The sequence below is a fragment of the Cetorhinus maximus genome, chromosome 1 (assembly GCF_964194155.1).
Source record: "Cetorhinus maximus chromosome 1, sCetMax3.hap1.1, whole genome shotgun sequence".
Lineage (NCBI taxonomy): Eukaryota > Metazoa > Chordata > Chondrichthyes > Lamniformes > Cetorhinidae > Cetorhinus > Cetorhinus maximus.
In genome coordinates this window covers 55811299-55831616 of record NC_135879.1, presented here as the reverse complement: position 1 = coordinate 55831616, position 20318 = coordinate 55811299, and the positions used below count along the sequence as shown (strand labels likewise).

The 20318-nt window shown below is 41.8% G+C and overlaps 1 protein-coding gene across 5 annotated transcripts in view; it reads right to left on the bottom strand.

Moving 5' to 3' along the window:
- Positions 1–20318, bottom strand: part of hhip (hedgehog interacting protein) — a 236923-nt gene that overhangs the window by 136047 nt on the left and 80558 nt on the right. For all 5 annotated transcript variants that reach the window (XM_078540822.1, XM_078540831.1, XM_078540851.1 and 2 more), the window contains exons 5-6: positions 7771–7922; positions 3320–3493 (exon numbers count right to left, since the gene is read on the bottom strand). In XM_078540822.1, the coding sequence (XP_078396948.1) occupies positions 3320–3493; positions 7771–7922 (326 nt within the window). The remainder of the gene's footprint in view (positions 1–3319; positions 3494–7770; positions 7923–20318) is intronic.

Here is a 20318-nt window from a genome sequence, read left to right as displayed (position 1 = left end):
CAACTAATAAGTCTGTCTCATGTATTTCGTTTTACTCCTCTACTTCAGCAGAGCTGGAGGCAGGCTGCTTGTTCCCCTGCTCTGGCGGTTGAGATACCCGTGCTAGACATCCTCTGAGCCTGTGAGTGCCCCTCCAAAGGCTGCCCCACCTGCACCTGTGCAGGGGCAGACTTGATCATTGGGGGCAGGAGGTGGCATGTGGGATTGTGTCTGAAGAGGGGGTTACAAAGGGGGTGGGGGTGGCGGGGGCGGCGGGGGGGGGTCGGGGGGGGGTTTGTGGGAGAGAGTGGGAATGCTGCGAAAAGAGTCCCTACTTGCATGTGCCTTTTCTCCATCTTCTCTCTCATGGTCCACCTGTAGTTCCCTGCTAGCCAAGAGCTGGACAGAATTTATTTGCATTTCACTGAGGCAATGAGCCACTAAGACAGGGCTTTGCTCTATCCTGTATAAAGTGACATACTGAGTGTGCATGCTATTGGTCAGGCTCAGCTTGCACTCAGTTGCCTTCCATGTCTGATGGTCCATGCAGATGGCCACTCTTTCTATGGAGGTAGACATCAGACTTATGACACTCATGCTAGAAATGGATGCTTCCATGCTCTATCCGAGAGTGTGCACTGTCTCTAGAAATGCTGACAGAAGCAGGCACAATTCCAGTTGCTGTTCCACAAGTGCCCTTGTTGCGGTTGACTCCTGAGTCTCAGCACCTACGTCCAGTGGAGCAGAGCTTCAAGTGTCCTGCACTCCCTAATGGGAGCTTTCTACTATTGTTTCTGTCTCCATAACCTGCTCCATTTCACATGTGATATGTGTCTCACCACGTGCCATTCTAGCTATCTCTACTGGAGTACCCACTGAAGTGTGTGTATCTGTGCTGGTGTATGGTGCACATAAGTGATGTGACAGTGCATCCTCAGAGTGCACATCCTCCCCGAGGGCTTCTCAGTCTCCTTCGTCACTCTTGAAGGACGTGTGGGAAATGAAAGACACAAATTATTGCTGACATGTGTTATCAGTGTGAGGTTTTATAAGATGGTTATATTTTAAACTGTCTCTTTTCATTCAAGGTAAAATGGAGTAATGGAGATGTGCATGTGACTTCCTACTAGTTCTGCCTGGTGATATGCCTATGTGACTTGATTGTCATGGGAACAGAGGTCACGGCAAATCTTGTTGAAATTCAGGTGCCAGCTTTCATACCTGGAGACAGAGGAAAAAGCAGCTAGCCTTGCTATGGGCAGACTTAAAGACTCTTGGGCAGTGAGATTCAGAGAAAGAGTCAAGGAGAGAGAGACCGGGAAACAGCAGTTATTGCAAATAGCAGGGGAAAAGGATGTTTTCTGTTAGCTACCATGCAGAATGTGTGTGAAAACTTGTTTTCTGGTTGAAGAGATGGAACCTGTAGAAATTTAAGGACATTGGAAGATTCTCCCTACCAGGGCTGGGAGAAGGAGCTGTTAGAGTGGGCCTTGCTGCTGGACGTTGGTTCGGAGATTCTTAGAAGGCTGAGGCAAACAACTCTCGATACTGGGAATTACAACTTAGTAGAATGGAGAGAAGTGAGCCTGTTGGAAGCTGGGAGTAATTTTGGACTGGCTCCTGTGAAGACTACAATTCTGAAGACAGTACCTATGTAACTTATAAATGCAGTGTGGGTTTTTAGTCGTGTTAGGAAGTTAAGGGGATATCTTTTCTGTAATTAAGTGTATTAGCTGCCTACTAAATTATGTTTATTTAATATTGATTTTCATTTGTTTGTTAAAGTAAAAGTCTTAAAATGTGAAATCTTCTTATGTGATCCTTTCAGTTGATCACTGGGAATTCAAATCTCTTTTTAATGGTTATCAGTCGCTATGGGGAATGTACCACATGAGGAAAGGGTTCAAACTCTACATTGTGCATATCATGACATTTCTTAGTTAGTGGTTACCAGTTGGTGGTGACAGAAATTCAGCATGAGTGAGTGTTATGTGCCAAGTAGCAGTGTAATATCTAATGCTGCCACCAGGTATGTGGGAGAACCCCATCTCTCCATCGCAACGCCCATGGGCTGTGCCACCTTGCCGATTACTAAAGACTGTTCCTCCACGGCAATTAATTTGCAATGTGGCTATCTCTGCAGGTCCACCCCTGGTTCTCTCCCTCTCCATGCAGTTGTACTTTCTATTCTCCTGCAATGATAGAAAGTAGAGTTATGAGTGCGATAAGTAGAACATGTGGACAAGCTGGAATGACATTTGTGGAGGATGACTGATGGATTGGTGTGAAATGTCAATACGATGAGGGTGAGTGTTACTGTTGACTGTTCAGATGGGCATGTGAGGAGAGCCTGGAGAGAGAGAGAGAGGAATGAATGGAGCTGCAAGGTATATTGTTCTGAGAAGTGCTGTCCAGGAGAATGCTGGGTAAGTCAAGAGTGTGGGGTTGGCACCTCAAAGTGTTATGCTATTCAGCTTTCCTGCCCTTATTAGGTCATTAAACCTGGCACTGTATATAGCTTTGAGGGGCCACACTTTTGCTCCTACTTCTGATATCTCCAGCCAGGCCTGTTGGTTTGTTTGGCTGGATTCTTCTTCCCGTCTGCAGGAAACAGATCTTCTCTTCTGGTCCTCAACTGTCTCTACCATCACCTCCAAAGAACAATCAAGAGAACTGATGGGAGCGGGTGGGGAGGGGCTGGGCAGCCTTCCCGTGTCTCCCTGCCGTCATTCTTCTGCTTACAGCCTTCACAAAGAATACAGGATGCAGTCATTTTGATCGCTGTCTAGGATCCCTTTAAATTGAGACCCATTCATTGACAGGGTGCAGGCTGACGTCACATCCACACTGTGATTGATCAGGAAACAGAGAAGCATGATGCTAATGGCTTGGCTTTGTTAAACAGCCATAGCAAAGCCAACTGCTGAAACAAATGAGTTTCTGATCTGCTTCCAGCTTCCCAGCTGCAAGCGGGTCAGTTGAAATAAAATTCTGCCCAATGTCTCTAAATGTTTCCCTACCACCCATGTTAGGCTGATTTGCCTGTAATTGCTGGGTTTAACCCTCATTATTTTTTTTTGAAAAGGGATGTAGCATTTGTAATCCTTCAGTTTTCTGGTACCCGTCAGATCCAAGGAGGATTGGAAGATTATGATCAGATGGAAAAGGTTAATGAGAATAAAAAAAATCATGAGAAAAAGAGTGATTCAGAAATCTATATTGTACTGTATCATCTTAGACATTAAACAGTAAATCTTTCATCGCAAGTGTTTTGACAGTACATTCGTAATTACTGACCTTTATAAGCATTTTACAGTTTTTTAAAAAATCATCTACTTACCTCAACCCATCCATCTCTTCCATATCATCAAGAGTAATCATTCCATCTCCAAGGAAGATGTACAAGAAGCTATCAGGCCCAAACAAGAGCTGTCCACCCAAATGCTTTCTGTGTAACTCTGCTACTTCAATCAATACCTTTGCTGTTCTTGTATCCACTTGATTTGCATTTTTTCTGTATAATAAATTACAATTATGTTTACTAATGCAATTACATTTCTTTGAAAAATGCATTAAAGAAAGAACTTGCATTTTATTGTGATTTTCATGACCTTTCTTTGCCCCAACGTGCTTTATAATTAAGTATTTCTTTTTTTTTAAAGTATAGTCACTGTGGTAGAGAAACACGGCAGTCAATATGTTGACAGCAAAACTCCACAAGCAGCAATTAAATTAATGTTCAAATAATCTGTTCTGATGGTGTTGTTTGGAGGATAAATATCGGCAGGATACAGGGAAAACTCCAGTTCTCTTTTTTTGATAGTGCATGGGATCTTTAATACCCAGCTGAGAAGCAAGAGCTGCCTCATTTCTCACCCAAAAGGCAGCACCTCTGACAGTGCAGTACATCCTCACTGCTAAACTGAAGGATCCCACTGGAGTGGGATTTTAACTCACAATCTTCTGACTCAGACCCAAGAGTATTATCATAGGGCAGAAGTTTTCATATGGCAGGTGGGCTTGGTGGGATTGGGCAGGGGGGTTGCAGAGCCAATCGCCACCCGTAATTGGCTCCGCACCACCATTTTATGCGGGTGGGCCAATTAAGGCCCGCCCTGTGTAATATGCGTACCGTAGTGCTCAGCGCTACCTGTGTGGGCGAGGGGGGGGAGGGAGAATTGGGGCCAGCGCTCTTTCGCGTATGCGTGCGAAGAGCGTTTCAATCTCCCTGAGGCATGGAGCTGCCTCAGGGAGATCGAACCAATATTAAAATAATTAAATAAGCGATTTAAAAATGTATTTAAACATGTCCCCTCATGTACCTGTGTCACATGAGATGGAACATGTTTTTATATTTCAGGAAATGTATTTATTTATTTAATAAAAGCTTTAGGAAACCTCATCCCACTCATGGATGAGGTTTCCTAAAAAACGGGAAGGCCGCTTGGCCTTTTTGCCTGCCCGCCAACCTTATGGTTGGACGGGCAGCATTAACAATTCCATCAATGACTTTCTGATTAGCCTTAATAGGCCGTTTACATATCGGTGGGCACGCAGCAAACTCTGGCATGCGCCCACCGAATGAAATATCGTGGGACTGCACGATGACATTGGGGCGCACACCCGACATCATCGCGCGTCATTTTATGCATCGGCTTGTCGGGCCTGCCCCCGCACGCCGACTGAAAAATCCTGTCCATAGAGTCAAGGCTGACACCTTTCCTCATTATTGGAAGGAAAAAAGGGCAACAATTTAGGCAGATAATTAAATACTATCAAAATTCCTTTTGTATTGCTGAAAAAAGAGACATGTCAAAACTTTGCATTCATCAGGACATTTGGCAAGAATACCAATATAAGGGGAAAACAACAATTTATATTGTATGTGAAGAGAGTGCTGATTGGTTGGCAAGTGGACTCTAATTGGTAGAGGCGTTGCCATCAAGAATACACTAGTGGCGGTGACTGACAGTTAACTGCCTAGCATTGTTTGAAATTTAAATCAGGCAGCTTGACCCTGATTGGTCAAGGCATTGCCCTGAGGAATGAGTCAGTGAATTTATTTATTTTGTTTAGCTGAAACAGGCGCAATGTGAGTACATGTTCTTTCTGTCTGTAAACACCAGGGCCCTGTGTATTAATATATGAAGCTTCCAGTACATGCAAATGCACCACACAGCGAGCCCGACTGACAATCTTAAATTGGTTCCTTTTGGTAGTTTTGACTTTTATTTTAACATTCCTTTTTGTTTAAGTGAACAGTGAGAAAATTTCTGGTTATATCAAGAATACTTATTGACTTACTGAACCCACGGTTTGAGTTTTCCTGCCTAGTTTAACAGCTGATGCACCTTTCGTTAATGACATGCTTTTACTGATATTAATTCTCGACCCTTAAAGAGTCAGACTCCAAAAAGATTCATAAAAGTCAACAACAGAAGGTGGAAATAAAGCAAATAACGATAATTCTTTGTAACTCTTTGATTTAAAAATTTTGTCTTAATGGTAGCAACACTTAACTATTCAGCTGAACTATTTAAATGGTGTTCTTAAAACATTTCTATAAAATGGGAACATGTTTTTCTTCATCTGACAACCTAACCACACTTTATATAGCTAACCGCAATGGAAATAAAACAATCAAAAACACTGAACCAACTGCATTTTCGGAAAATGTAAACTTTTTTAACCTTGATAGGCAGAATTGAGGGAGATAATTCAATGCTAAAACTTGCTCGAAAGTGAAATAAACTAACCACAACCAGAGAATTAGGTTCTTTCTATTGGCTATCTTCACTGACAAATACAATGTGTGGCATTTTAAAGAGTTTTAGATGACTTAGGTGAGGGGAGCAAAATTTGCAGGCGACACAAAGATAAGTAGGAAAGTTATGTTGTGAAGAGGACATAAGGAAGTTGGAGATGGATATAGGTAGGTTGAATGAGGGGGCAAAAATCTGGCAGATGGAGTATAATGTGGGAAAATTTGAAGTTATTTACTTTGGCAGGAAGAATGAAAAAGCAAAGTATTACTTAAACGGAGAACGGCTTCAGAATTCCAAGGTGCAGAAGGATCTAGGTGTTCTAGTGCATGAGTCACAAGAAGTTAGTATGCAGGTACAGCAAGTAATTAAGAAGGCTAATGGAATGCTATCCTTTATTACAAGAGGAATTGAACAGAAAAAAAGGATGTTATGCTTCAGCTATACAGGGCATTGGAGGGACCACATCGTGAATACTGTGTGCAGTTTTGGTCTCCTTTTTTAAAGAAGGATGTAAATGCGTTGGCGGTGGTTCAGAGGAGGTTTACTAGATTAATATCTAGAATGAGTGGGTGGATGTACGAGGAAAGGTTAGACAGACTGGGCTTGTTTCGACTGGAGTTTAGAAGAGTGAGGGGTGACTTGATTAAAGTATATGAGATCCAGAACGGTCTTGACAAGTGGACATGGAAAGGATGTTTCTTCTTGTGGATGAGTCCAGAACTTGGGGGGCACTGTTTTAAAATTAGGGGTCGCCCTTTTAGGACACAGATGAGGAGAATTTTTTCTCTCAGAGGGTTGTGCAACTTTGGAACTCTCTGCCTCAGAAGGTGGTGGTGGTGGGGTCATTGAATGTTTTAAAGAAGAGGTAGATAGATTCTTAGGCAAAGGAATCAAAGGTTACCGGGGGTAGATAGGAATGTGGAATTCGAAACACAAACAGATAAGCCATGATCTTATTGAATGGCGGCGCAGGCTCGAGGGGCTGAATAGTCTACATCTGCTCCTATTTCATATTTTCATATGTACGTACATATAAGTTAAACAGCATAAACTATTATGTTACTGTTTTGGTGTACCATTAAATAGCATTACCATCGTATACATCAAGAGCGGAATCTTGTGCTCTCACTGATGGTGAGCTTAGAGGCAGGAAGTGCATGTAATTAGGTGAAGTGGTGGCATACCTGAAATCCTCTACTGTTACGCCTCCCCCAGAATTAGGTTCTGGGGGCAGGAAGACCCCTGGTCGACCTTCCCACCCGCCGCCAATTGATGCCCTTAACTGTGCACATAATGACCACTTAAAGGCCTCATCCCAGCTGCAAGTGGGCTTTTGGCATGCAGTGTGCATAATAGGTGAAACTATGTGGGCCACTTGTCACCTTGAGAGGTGGGAGGTGGTGGTGGGGGAAGGGAGGTGGTGGTGGGCGGGGTCCCTCCATCAAAGGCCTGATCGAGGGAGTGGACAATGGGATGGCGTCCCATTGAGAGCCTCCCCACTGTCCTTGCTTCACATCCCTCTGACCGCCCCCCCCACCACCCCGCCCTGACTGTTATCCCCACCCCATGAAACACCAACACCCCCCCCTCCCACTCCCCCCCACCACCCCCACCATCCATATTACTTACCTGTAGCCTGGGTCCTCCGCAATCCTGGGACACGAGGAGGTGTCCTTCCTGCAGCAGCCATGGCTTCACAGTGGCACTGCTGAGCACAAGAGCTGCTGGCTTCTGACTGGCCAGCAACTCTCACTAGGTGGAGTCTTGATTCTAGGAGAAGGCCAGCTGGTGGCCTCACCACTGCCTGATTGGCTTGTGGTTCAGTGGGCCTTCCCAAAAACAGACCTCGCAGGTCTCTGGCTGACCTTCCAGCTGGCAGACGAGACCCCCGATGCCACAACAAGATTATGCTCCATGGCATTTAAAATGTAATTTACTACAAATAAAGTTCTGTTCAATTGTGCTCAATGATTAATATTCGTAAAACATGCTGGAACATAAGTAGCTCACACTGTTATTGCACTACCTGGATACAGTGTATTCGACTACTCTAAGAATGTGGTCGTGTGGTCCAATGGCCCATCGTTCTTGGTTGGTGGTATAAGACACATAGAGCTTTCCATTTTTCTTGTATTTGGGATGGAATGTAAGGCTTAACAATCCTCTTTCGTCTCCACCCTGTGGTTAAATAAAAAAAACATAAAGCATTGTAACATTAAATGTGTTCTCCATTTTGTTTCATCTGAAAACTAGTGGAGAGGATCTTTTCTGGTGTGGATAATTTGTTTATAAACTCCCTTTTTTTCTTTCTCGCAGTGACTAAAACACACAAAGGGATTCTAAAATATTCCCCTTTAACAACTTTCTAAGTTGGAACCAGACATTTGTTACAACTGACGTGAGCACTTCATTGCACATAAAAACCTCTTACTGCATTATTGTAAAGTGATTTGTGTGTGTAATCTCTAGATCTCCATGAAGACACATCTAAATGCTCGGAAGAATTCTTTGTTCGGCTATTAACTTGCTTATACACTAAGGAAGACAAATGAGTCCAACACTAGCAGCAGTTTTTCCTGCTGTTAATATTCTTAAAGCATCTAATACCACAGGGTGAGCTGTGAACTCCTTGCCTTGGCACTGCACTCCAAAAACAATTAAATTAATTGTCTAGTATATGAACTTTTCTTTACCCTGGAGGCAACTACATCAATTGTCACATCTATGGTGGTCTGCTTCTTTTTGTCTGCAATAATTAATAGCCATTTTTCATTAGTGGCTGTGTTTGGACAATGGAGCTATGCAAGGGAATGAAAATAATTCCTGTGTTTTGAATTTACATATAGTATTAAAAATTACTTGCATACTTTTTAAAAAATCCATCGCATTACATATGGGCTGTTGATTTTTTTTCTCAGCTTATCCGTTATTGATCGCAAGCTGCGGTAAAAGCTCATATGATATAGTCGGTGATCTCAAAGATCTACCATCAATAAGTTAGGTTTTTGTTATTATATATAGTCACTGGCCGAAAATATGACAATTTTGGACTTATGGTAATGGTAAATTTAAAAGGACAGACTTCTGGTTTTTCCTTGTTGTTGAGGATGTCTTGATTACAGCACCCAGAGAAGTGTTACAACAAACTGATGTCCGCACTTCTAACCGCTCCAAAGCATTGGTAAAATAAATTAAATTCAGTGTATCTTATGCTAGCAGTAATAAGTCTGAATGTTGTTGTTGTTGCATTTCTGAAACTCTGCTTTTAGTGAACGCAGAGGGAACTTGGAACTCTGTTGCTATAAGGAATGTTCCCACTGCACATTTATTTCTCTGAAAGCAGGAAAGAAAAGCAAGAAAGCAACTACAGAGGAATTTTTGGCCAAATAGACAATACAGAAAAGATAAGTTCAAAAGAAGAAGTTAAAACTTATAAAAGAGGTTAAAACTGTGATGCTGAAGGCAAATCATTAATCAATCAAAATACACATATACAATTATTTAAAGAAATACAGCAGAATGCACATCAAAACAAAGTTAAAAGATGGAGAAGAAGGAAATTAACAAAAAGAATGAAAACAATAGGAATGCGATATCTGGAGAAAGTAGTTACTTGAAATACCAATATGGTCATTTTTTCCTTCATTCATGGGATGTGGATGATGATGACAAGACTGGGATTTATTATCCATCCCTAATTGCCTTTGAGAAGATGGTAATGAGCCACTTTTTGAGCTGCGGCAGTCCCTGTGGTGAAGGCACTCCCACAGTGGTATTAGGTAGGGAGTTCCTGGATTTTGACCCAGCGACAGTGAAGGAATGATAATACATTTCTCAGTCAGGAATGTGAGTGACTTTAAGGGGAACTTGGAGATGCTGATGTTCCCAAGTGCCTGCTGCCCTTATCCTTCTGTATAGTCGAGGACATGAGTTTGGGAGTTGCTGCTAAAGAAGCCTTGGAGAGTTGTAGCAGTGCATCTTGTAGATGGTACACACTGTAGCCAAGATGCACCAGTGGTGGAAGGAGTGAATGTTTACGTTGGTGGATGGAGTGCCAATCAAGAAGGTTGCTTTGTCCTGGATGGTGTCAAGCTTCTTGAGTGTTGTTGGAATTGTATTCATCCAGGCAAGTGGAGAGTATTCTCTCACACTCCTGACTTATACCTTACAAATACTGGAAAGGCTTTTGGGGAAGTCAAGAGTTCAGTCATTCGCCACAGAAAACCAGCTTCTGACGTGCTCTTGTTGCTAGTCCTGTTAGGTTTCTGGTCAATGTTGATTCCACCTCCCCCCAAGAATTTGATGATAGGAGATTTGACGATAATAATGCCATTTAAAGTCATGTTTAGACTCTCTTTGTTCTCATTGAAGATGGATCATTGCCTGACACTCAGGTGGCATGAATGTTACTTGCCACATATCATGAATGGTGTCCAGGTCTTACTGCCATGCAGGCACAAACTGCTTTATTATCTGGGGAAGTCTGAATGGAACTGAATACAACTGTCAACAAGCAATCCTCCTTCTGACCTTACATTTGAGGGAGGTCATGTTCTATTCTGGAAAGCCAGTTGGTGAAGGATGATACCAGAATCAATCTTTATTCAGTCCTACATTTATTTATAAAGCGAAACATTACAAAGTATTAACCTCTTAAGTAGTTTCAGGAGGTGTCTCTTTATATGTGCTCAAGTGAAACCCTAATTAATGCCCTCCACCTGCAAATAATTAAATACAACTGATATACAATTAAAAGGCCATTGGTGAAGCAGCTAAAGATAATTTGGCCTAGGACACTGCCCTGAAGAATCCCTGCATGATATTCTGGGGCAGACTTGACTGGCCTCCAATAATCACACCCATCTTCTTTTGTGCTAGGTATGGCTCCAGCTAGTGGAGAGTTTTCCCTGATTCCCATTGGTTTCAATATTACTAGGGATCCTCGATGCTACACTCAGCCAAATGCTTTCTTGATGTTAAGGGTGGTCACTTGAGGATGGGCGTGATCATGGAGCCTCCTCTTATCATAAGTTGCTTAATTTTCACCATTCCTGACTGGATGTGGAAAGATCTGCAGTGGTTGTGGGATTCTGCATATTGATTTTCTCAGCATCTGCTGCAAGCCCACTCATGCAGTTGACTTTCAGGACTTGGCCAGCTCAGTCAGTAACGGGGTTAGTAAAGCCACTCTTGGTGATGGACGTAGAAGTTCCCCACCCAGAATACATTCTGAGCCCTTGGTGCCATAAGTGCTTCTTCCAAGTGGTGTTCAACATGGAGGAATACTGATTGATCAGCTGAGGGCGGATAGTAAATAGCAATCGGGAGGTTTCCTTGCCAATGTTTAACCTGGTGCTGTGAAACTTCATGGGGTCTGGAGTCAATGTGCAGTAATCTCAGGGACACTCCCTTCCAACAGTATATCACTATGCTGTCACCTCTGGTGGGTTTGGTTTTCTGGTTGGACAGGCATACCCTGGGATGGTGACTAAGGAGTCTGGGACATTGGCTGAAAGATAGAATTCTGTGAGTATGATTATGTCAGGCTATGCTTAATTAGTCTCCCAATTTTGTCACAAGTCCTCAGCCTCTGCAGGGTCTACTGGGATGGGTGTGCCTTTCTCATTTCTGAATCTGGTGTTTAGGTCAATGCTGTGTGGTCCATTTGGTTTTATTCTAACCACACTTTAACCTAATGGTTTGCTACAAGGTTGGTTAAAAGTCAACCATGCTGCATTGGATTTGAAATCATATAAAAGCCAGATTGGGTAAAGAAGGCAGATTCCTTCCCCAAAGGACAGTAATAAAGTAGATGAGTTTTTATGACAATCCAATAGCTATGCATTTTATCCCTGATTTTGTCTTTATTAACCAATCTTAAATTTGAGCTGCTGTGGTGGGATTTGAACTCCTGTCTCTTCATCATTCATCCAGGCCTCAGGATTGCTGGTCCAGTAACATACCCAGTTTACTACAGTACCTCTGGAAGGAGGTATAATATGGATGGGTAGTCAAAAAGTTTATTTACAGGTTGTATGGGAGGCAGTGGACAAAATGGTCTGATATCTATTGTAATCCTCTTCCTAGAAAAAGTGAATAATGACATTATACCAAAGTTTTTGTGCCCCTTTAGGAATTCAAGAATAAATCTTTAACATATATGGCTGAGTAACACCAAAATGTTTCAACTTTTCATTCATGGCGTCTGACCTCATTTTGATAGACTTGGCTGTTACACGTAGACTTTCATTAATTTGTTTGGGTGGCACAATATCTCCATTTGGTCTCCATCTATAATCTTCCTTATTATATCATGAAACAATTATGACTACTTGTTCTCCTCAAAAATAATAATGAATGTTCAATTGTAATATATAACCTTCATGTTCAATTTCAGATAGGTTGCTATGTTAAAAGTTAACAGCAGCTTGTATTTATATAGTGTTTTTAAAGTAGTAAAACATCTGTAGTGCTTCACAGGATATTATCAAGCCACATGAGGAGATATTAGGATAGAAGACCAAAAGCTTGATCAAAGGGATAGATTTTACAGAACATCTTAAAGGAGGAAAAAGAGCGAAGAAAAAAACTGAGATTTAGGGAGGGAGTTCCAGAGATTGGACCCTAGTCATTTTTAAGTCATGGCCACAAAAAAATTGTGCAATGAAAATGGGGATGTGCAAGAGGCCATAATTAGAGAAGTACAGATAGGTTGAGGGGCTGCAGAAAACTATAGAGGTAAGAGGGGGCGAGGCCATAGAGGAATTTGAATGAGAATTTTAACATCAAGGTGTTGCTTAACCAGGAGCCAACATAGGTAGAGAAACACTGGGTGATGGGTGTATGACACTGCGAGTTAGGACATGGGCAGAAGATTGTATGATCTGAAGAGGGTAGAAAATGAGGGGCTGGCCAGGAGTGCATTGTAATAGTCATATCTCAAGGTAACAAAGGTATGGCTGAGGGCTTCAGTAGCAGGTGAGCTGAGGGAGGGGTGCTGTTGGGTGATGTTATGGAGGTGGAAAGGAAATAAGCTGTGATATTGTTGGCCTGGATATGTGGTCAAAAGCTCATTTCAACCCTAATATGACACCAAGATTGTGAACAGTCTGATTATCCCTCTCCCTGGCAACTGCCTGAGGTAGAGTCAGTGGCCAGGAAGTGGAGTTTGTCGTGGATACTGAAGACAATGACTTCAGTCCCCCAATATTTTATTGGAAATAATTCTACACAAGACCTTCGTCTCCACATTTGTCCATTTGAGGCAACGTTTTTGTAAAGTCACTAGCTCAAGTTGGTACTGTTCACTAAATCGTACCCTGCTTCCAGATGTATATATTGGTAAGACCCATTTTCTTCAAGGAAAGATATTATGTTACATTATTTACTGACAGGCAATTATGATTATCATGTGGCTCCTTAAGGGTAATTCATTTTCTGTAAGACTGAAGCAGATACATTTATATAGCTGTGTTTCCAATCTCAGCTTTACAGATTTACTGCTCTACTTTCCTGCAGCTCCCCACTCTCCACAGTTGAATTAACAGCTTTGGCCATTGCCTGACTAATTAAGTGACAATCCATTTGGAAGTACAAAAATTACCATTATTATGGGGCAGTTTCGATTGGTCAGGTACTTGGGAGTAATAAGCTTTATTGAGCAAACTCACTTAGTGGAAAATTGAGATTCTCAATATTTCATAGAACTGCTTTTAAAATGCTTCTCAAAGCAAAGCGATTTCATTTTTTGAAAAATGTATTTTTGACGTTTCTGTCACATAATCAGAAATTTTGATTGTAATTGGATTTAATTAGAATTCTTCCCATATAATTCCATTCACTCCCATCCCTGTGGCATTGTGTCTATACTTTCATCTGGGACCACCTCTGCTTTTCTGCCCAAAGCTGCTGATATCTTTCTTGAGGCTAAAAATATACATGTCTTCTCTTAAATTTTGGGAATGTCTGTTCATTGTTTGCCCTTAAGAAAATGTGTCAACCTGATTTTCTATCTCCACCCCAACCCCCCACTCTAAGATTATAGTAATACGAATTTGAAAATAAAATTCTCAAGCTTGGTTTAAAAAGAAATGCCCACTAACCATTGGTTTTTGCAATAGTTCTTAAGACAATCATGATCCTTGCTTTAGGCTTGATAAATCTAATAAGCACATTAGAAACATTATATTAAAATAAACAGCTAATCTCATCTGTACATAAGAGATTTATTTCTAGCAGCAGTAGCCAAGAGACAACGCTTCCAAGGCATAAACTCAGCAGAGGTAACCTGCTGTTACAAGCACTGAAGATCTCTGCCAACAAGTTTGGGTACTATTTGCAACAAGATTACAACATATCCAGATTTCTAGATGCTTCTCCACAAAATAACAGATATAAGAGACCTCCTAGCATTAAGCCATGCAGGAAATTGTTAAACACTTTGAAACTACAGCATGCTTACAAACTACTTGTTAATATTTGTATTTCTCTAAGATGAATTCCTAAAGCAGAACCAAATTATGAAGGCCGAAAGCCTTCCCATTAGAATTAAAAAAAAACTTTTTGACATTTTAAATGGTTTCTAGAAGGTTCAGCATTACATTCAAATGAAAACAGTATAATGGCTGCGAAGGGCCACATTGAGCTGCAAATATTCATTCTTCTGCCTATGAAAGAGAGACTACAGCTGCTATGACATACAGTACATTCCAAATAAAATTCTGTACTATATTATTGATGAAAGCACAAATATGGGTAAATATTACTAAATTCAAGGAACCTGCAAGTGCAATATTTCATTTCATGTACCACCACCAGAATTCTGTGGTGAAATGTTATGACCTAACACATTTACAACTCACAGCTTAATTAAATAAACCTACAAACAGAAAACATTGTAACCACAGTTTACAAACCATGCAATCAGAGCAGCAGCCAAACCAAGTTCAATGATTTTATCAGGATAATGAACAGTCTGAATTGTACAACTGGCCATAGTTTTAATACCATCATTTGACAAAGACACAAGGCTTCCTTACTTCAAATAAAAAGTTGTCATTTTTAACATAATTAATTATTTAAATCAACAAAATGACTTTCAGTGCTTTGCAACAATTAGGAAGATAAGAACGGGAGTAGATGATTCAGCCCCTCTAGTTTTTTGTGTTATACTTCAATTTAAACAGTCCTTTTAATGTATTGAGTTTCCCAAGGCATTTCACAGAAGTGTTAGCGAACAAAATTCCCTTTGTGAATATGTGGTTCCTGACATCACCCCTGAACAGCCTAGCTCTAATTTTAATTTTTTGGTTGCCCCCATCAATGGAAATAGTTTCTCTCTATCTACCCTATTATTTCCTTTAATCATCTAAAACATCTCCATTAAATCACCCCTTGATCATCCACTCAAGGGAATACTAGCTGAGCATATGTAACGCCATATTTAATCCTTTTAACTCAGTATCGTTCTGGTGAATCTGCGTTGCATTCCCTCGAAGGCCAACCTATTCACCCAGCACTGAATGCAGTACTGTAAATGGAGTCTAATCAGAACTCCATATAACTAATAAAGATTGTTAGTTAACACAGAGAAATGTCCACCTATAACTACAAACAATAACTGCATGCATTGGGAATGCAGTATGAAGAATTCCCCACTAGTTTCTGCTTTAAGCATTAAATAATCTATATTCTGCCTAGAATATGACATAAAAAATTTATTCCCATTAGTTCCACGATGAAAAATCAATATTGAAAAGTATTTACAAAATATATGGCCCTAGAAATGTAATTGTGCCAGCTGCATGTATCTGTTCACTTTGCTGCAGGGACCATGTGCTGATTGCTCATTATCATGTGCCAGGCATGCAGCCAGCACTGCTTTGGCTGCATCTTTCTCAGGGGGCAGGAAATCAAGTTTACCTGACCCCACTTAAAAGGAGTAGTGCTTATAGTTGCAGACAATAGGGAAACTTTTGCAAGTTGAAAAACAGCTGCAAGAAGTTAAGAGAAGACACCAATTTTTTCAGATGTAATGGAGGTCCTATTCCAGACAGGAGGGTATTCAGATACCCACCCCCAGACAGTTGACACTTCAGTTTCAGAGCAAGGGAGATATCTTTTGGATGAGATGTTAAACCTAGGCTCTGTCTGTCCCCTTAGTTATGTTAAATATCTCATGGCACTATTTGAAGAAGAACAGGGACATCAGTATCCTGATCAACATTTATCATTCAAAGAACATCAAAAGAGATTTGGTAATTTATTTCATTTGTTTGTGGATCTTGCTGCGTACAATTTGACTACTGCGTTTCATACATTGCACTATTTCAAAATTACTGCACTGGCAATGAAGCATTTGAGATGTGCTGAGGTCAAGAAAGGCACTGGATCATTTCTCTTTCTTTCCTCCTCCAGTTCATTAGGCCCAGGTGGCAGTGAGGATTAGTCTCTCAATATAGCAAAATACACTGCATGCATCACATGACGACAAAGTCAGGAAGACTCTGTGGACCTTTAAAAATGGTGGGTGGAACGTGGAAACGGACGTTCTGCCCCCATATCTAACAGATTCAAATTTTGCCAGCAGGGGAACGGGGCAGGGCCTAATTCACACAGGAAGAAAACCCAAACTCATTGAACGTAGTGCAGACCACATTTTTGGCTGTCCAAGGGCCTTAACCCACATGATGGGAGTCACAAATTGATGGAATAGATGTAAACGATTTGAAGGGTGGATAGGTCTGTTTGAGTGTCATGATCTGAAGTCTTTAAGTCCCCTGCACTTTAAACATGAAAAAAGTAGGCAGATGCTGTTGGTGAGTTTAAAAAAAAAACCTCTCTGGGACTGCTTTGAATGGCAGGCTATCTGGTGTAGGTTAGAAAAAAACATTACCATCTGTTTGTGCAGTTTCAATAGAGGTCTTTGTTGACATTTCAGGACAAATCCAACCAGGCCAATTACCACTCCATCAGTCTTCTCTCAATCATCAGCAAAGTGACGGGAGATATGGTCAAAAGCGCTATCAAGCAGCACTTTCTTAACAATAACCTGCTCACTGATGCTCAGTTTATGTTCCACCAGGGCCACTCGGCTCCTGACCTCATTGCAGCCTTGGAGTAAACATGGACAAAAGAGCTGAACTTCAGAGGTGAGGTGAGAGTGACTTCCCTTGACATCAAGGCAGCATTTGGTCGAGTGTGGCATCAAGCTTCCTAGCAAAACTGGAGTCAATGGGAATCTGGGGGGGTGGAACTCTCCATAGGTTGGAGACATACCTAGCACAAAGGAAGATGGTTGTAGTTGTTGGTGATGGTTGCACAATCTTCAGCAGCATTCGCGACTCCTCGGATACTAAAGCAGTCCGTGTCCATATGCAATAAGACATGGACAACATTCAGGCTTGGGCTGAAAAGTGGCAAGTAACATTCACACCACACAAGTGTTAGGTAATGACCATCTCCAATAAAAGAGAATCTAACCATCTCCTCTTGACATTCAATGGCATTACCATTGCTGAATCTCCCACTATCAAGGGTTACCTTTGACCAATAACTAAACTGGAGTAACCACATAAATACTGTGGCTACAAGAGCAGGTCAGAGGCTGTGAATTCTGTAGAGTAACTCACCTCCTGACTCCCCAAAGCCTGTCCACCATCTACAAGGAACAAGTTAGGTGTGCAATGGAATATTCTCCACTTGCCTGAATGAGTGCAGCTCCAACAACACTGAAGAAGCTTGACACCATCCAGGACAAAGCAGCACACATGATTATCACTCCATCTGCCATCTTAATTATTCACTTCCTCCACCACCGATGCATAATAGCAGCAGTGTGTATTATCTACAAGAGGCACTGCAGCAATTCACCAAGCCTTCTTCAACAGCCCTTTCCAAACCCAAGACCTCTACCATCTAGAAGGACAAGGGCAGCAAATGCATGTGAACACCCACCACCTGAAAGTTCACCGCAAAGTCACACACCATTGAACTTGGAACTATATTGCTGTTCCTTCATCGTCACTGGGTCAAAATCCTGGAGCTCCCTCCCTAACGGCACTGTGGGTATACCTATACCACATGGACTGCAGTGGTTCAAGAAGGTGGCTCAATGAATGCCGGCCTTGCCAGTGACATCCATATCCTATGAAAGAATTAAGTAAAAAAAACAAAAACAGTGTCTGTTGTTATGAATGCTTGGCTGAGTTTCAGAAGCTACAATTATCCCTGTAAGGGGTTCTAAGTTCACAGTTTGATTGACAGTTTAAGAAAGCTATTGAAGGATTATTCATCTTTGATGTGATGTGCATAGAAGTGTAAGAGATTAACCGCTTGAGAAGATTTAAAAGCTTTGAATGGATTTTATGAATGGGAGCTTTTCACTAACAAGTGTGTATGAGTGAGAGCTGTATTAGATTTCTAGAAGTTTATTTTCCTTTCCTCTCCGCATGGCTCCTGAGGTCTTCCCTTGTGGATATTGGGTGAGTGGTTATGGAGCTGGCATGGGGTTATAAGGGGGCATGGAGGATGGGTGAGGGACATGAGTACCTATGGAAGTGGCATGGGGATATATGGGGGCATGGACTTGCATGGAGGTGGCTGGTGATATGAAGGGGCATAGGATAGGGGCATAAGCTGGCATGGAGGATTGATGGGAGTATGAGTGGGCATGGGAGTGGCTGGATGTCATGAGTTGGCAATGAGGTGGTGTGGGGGTATAAGCAGACATGGGTGGTGGGTGCAGGGGTATGAGTTGGCATGGAGGAGTCCTTGAGGGGGTAAGAGGGTGTGAGGGGTGAGGTCTAGGGGGCCTAACAGCTTTGCAAATAATTTGAATTAAGTCCCAGAGAATTGTGGCGGGCCTTCGAATCAGCCTGCCTTGGTACTTGCCCACCCCTGTGGCTGCCTAGGATCTGCTTCCGGGTTTGACAGTCCCAACTAAATCCTAAATCCTGCTCTCCCAGTGTGAAAATTGGATCTAATGGGGTCCTTTAAACCGAGATGGGTCTGCTGAGTTGGGAAATTTCCTGACTCGAGCTACTGGCCTCAGTATCTAAAATCTGGCCCATTGTCATTGGCTTGCTGCTGAACTCCTGCCAAATAGGCCAGGCTTGAACATCCTCATTTTCTGTTCAGTGATATTTCTGCTGGCATGACTCTTGTAAGCCAGCTCTGGGTCTGTACCCAGATTTCTGACACGGAGTTATGAACCATTTCTTGAGGGGGATACGTTTGTTGCCAAGCAGACATCCTGTGAATTGAGGCCTGATTGGAGTAAAGGTGGTACAGGGGACTGGCACAGGATGAATGAATCCTGACTCTTATCAGGCACAGTCTTGTACGACGTGTAGCCTGTGGTTCAAACAAGTTAGGCATTCATGGACTGGGATTCTTTTCTGATTGTTGCTCATATCACAGCCTGGAATGGCTCAATGACATCAAAGTTAAGAACCACAGAGACCGTGACATTCCATGCCCTGGTTTAAGGCTCATAAAGTGGCTGCAGGTGACATAGTTTGGTGACAGCCTCTTTGGTAGCTTATATAACTACAGGTTGGAAAATTCACATAAGCCAAGCCCATTTTAAATTTGAACATGGGAATTTATAATAGCAAAAAAGTTAATGCAAAAATCTGTAAAAGAAAAGCAAGTGAGTTACTTTGAAGTGCTCTATTATGTAAGTAAACACAGCAGAAGTTCCACACAGCAAGATTGCACAAACTGTGGTGATTTATTTGGTTCCTTTGGTTGAGGGAGGAGTGCTGAGCAGGAAACTAGAAGAATTTCCTACTTTTCTATCAAGTAGCACTGAGGGATCTTAAACTTCCTTCTGAACAGAGGAACAGAAAAACGAGGCCTTGCTTAACATATATCCAAATGATAGCATCTCTTCACAATGCAGCATTTCCTCAACAGTACATTGGAGCATTCAAACTCCTTGTATAATAAGGGCTTCAAGCCACAACTTGGTGATGCAGAGATAAGTTTGCCACTACCGCTCAGCTGAACCACAAGCAGAGTTTGGTTTCTTAGCAAAAAATAGAAATCTGATTTCAAATACAAACATAAAAAAAAGTAAAACCTATTGTTTAACAGAATACTACAGGGTATATTTTCATCTTCACCACTTGTGCATTGATCTGGTGGGGAACAATCGCTCACAGATGGAATCTAAAAACAGTGGTTTATCTGCCCCTGCAGTGAAGATGAAATTCTACACCTATGTTAATGTATGTGGTTTGATTGTATTCTGCTTTAGAGACAAAATTTGTCCCTGATTTGTCCAGTCAGCTTCAGTTGTGAAAAATCAGGTAAAATGCTCAATCATGTTTTGTACTCTTGGTCAACAGAGTAACCTGGAAGAGGCAAAGGGTTAATTCAGAAGTGTCGTCACTCAATTTCAGCTGCAATGAAGTTCAGTCATGTTAGGGTTCTGTTTCCGAAGGCTTACTAACCATACTGTGTTTTGATTTTAGGAGGAAAGCTGATGGGTACTTGTGTCAAGCGATTACTTCATGGGCAGAATCTTCGGCTTGGCAAGCAGGGGCGGTGCCCGCTCACTGAGACTTAAAA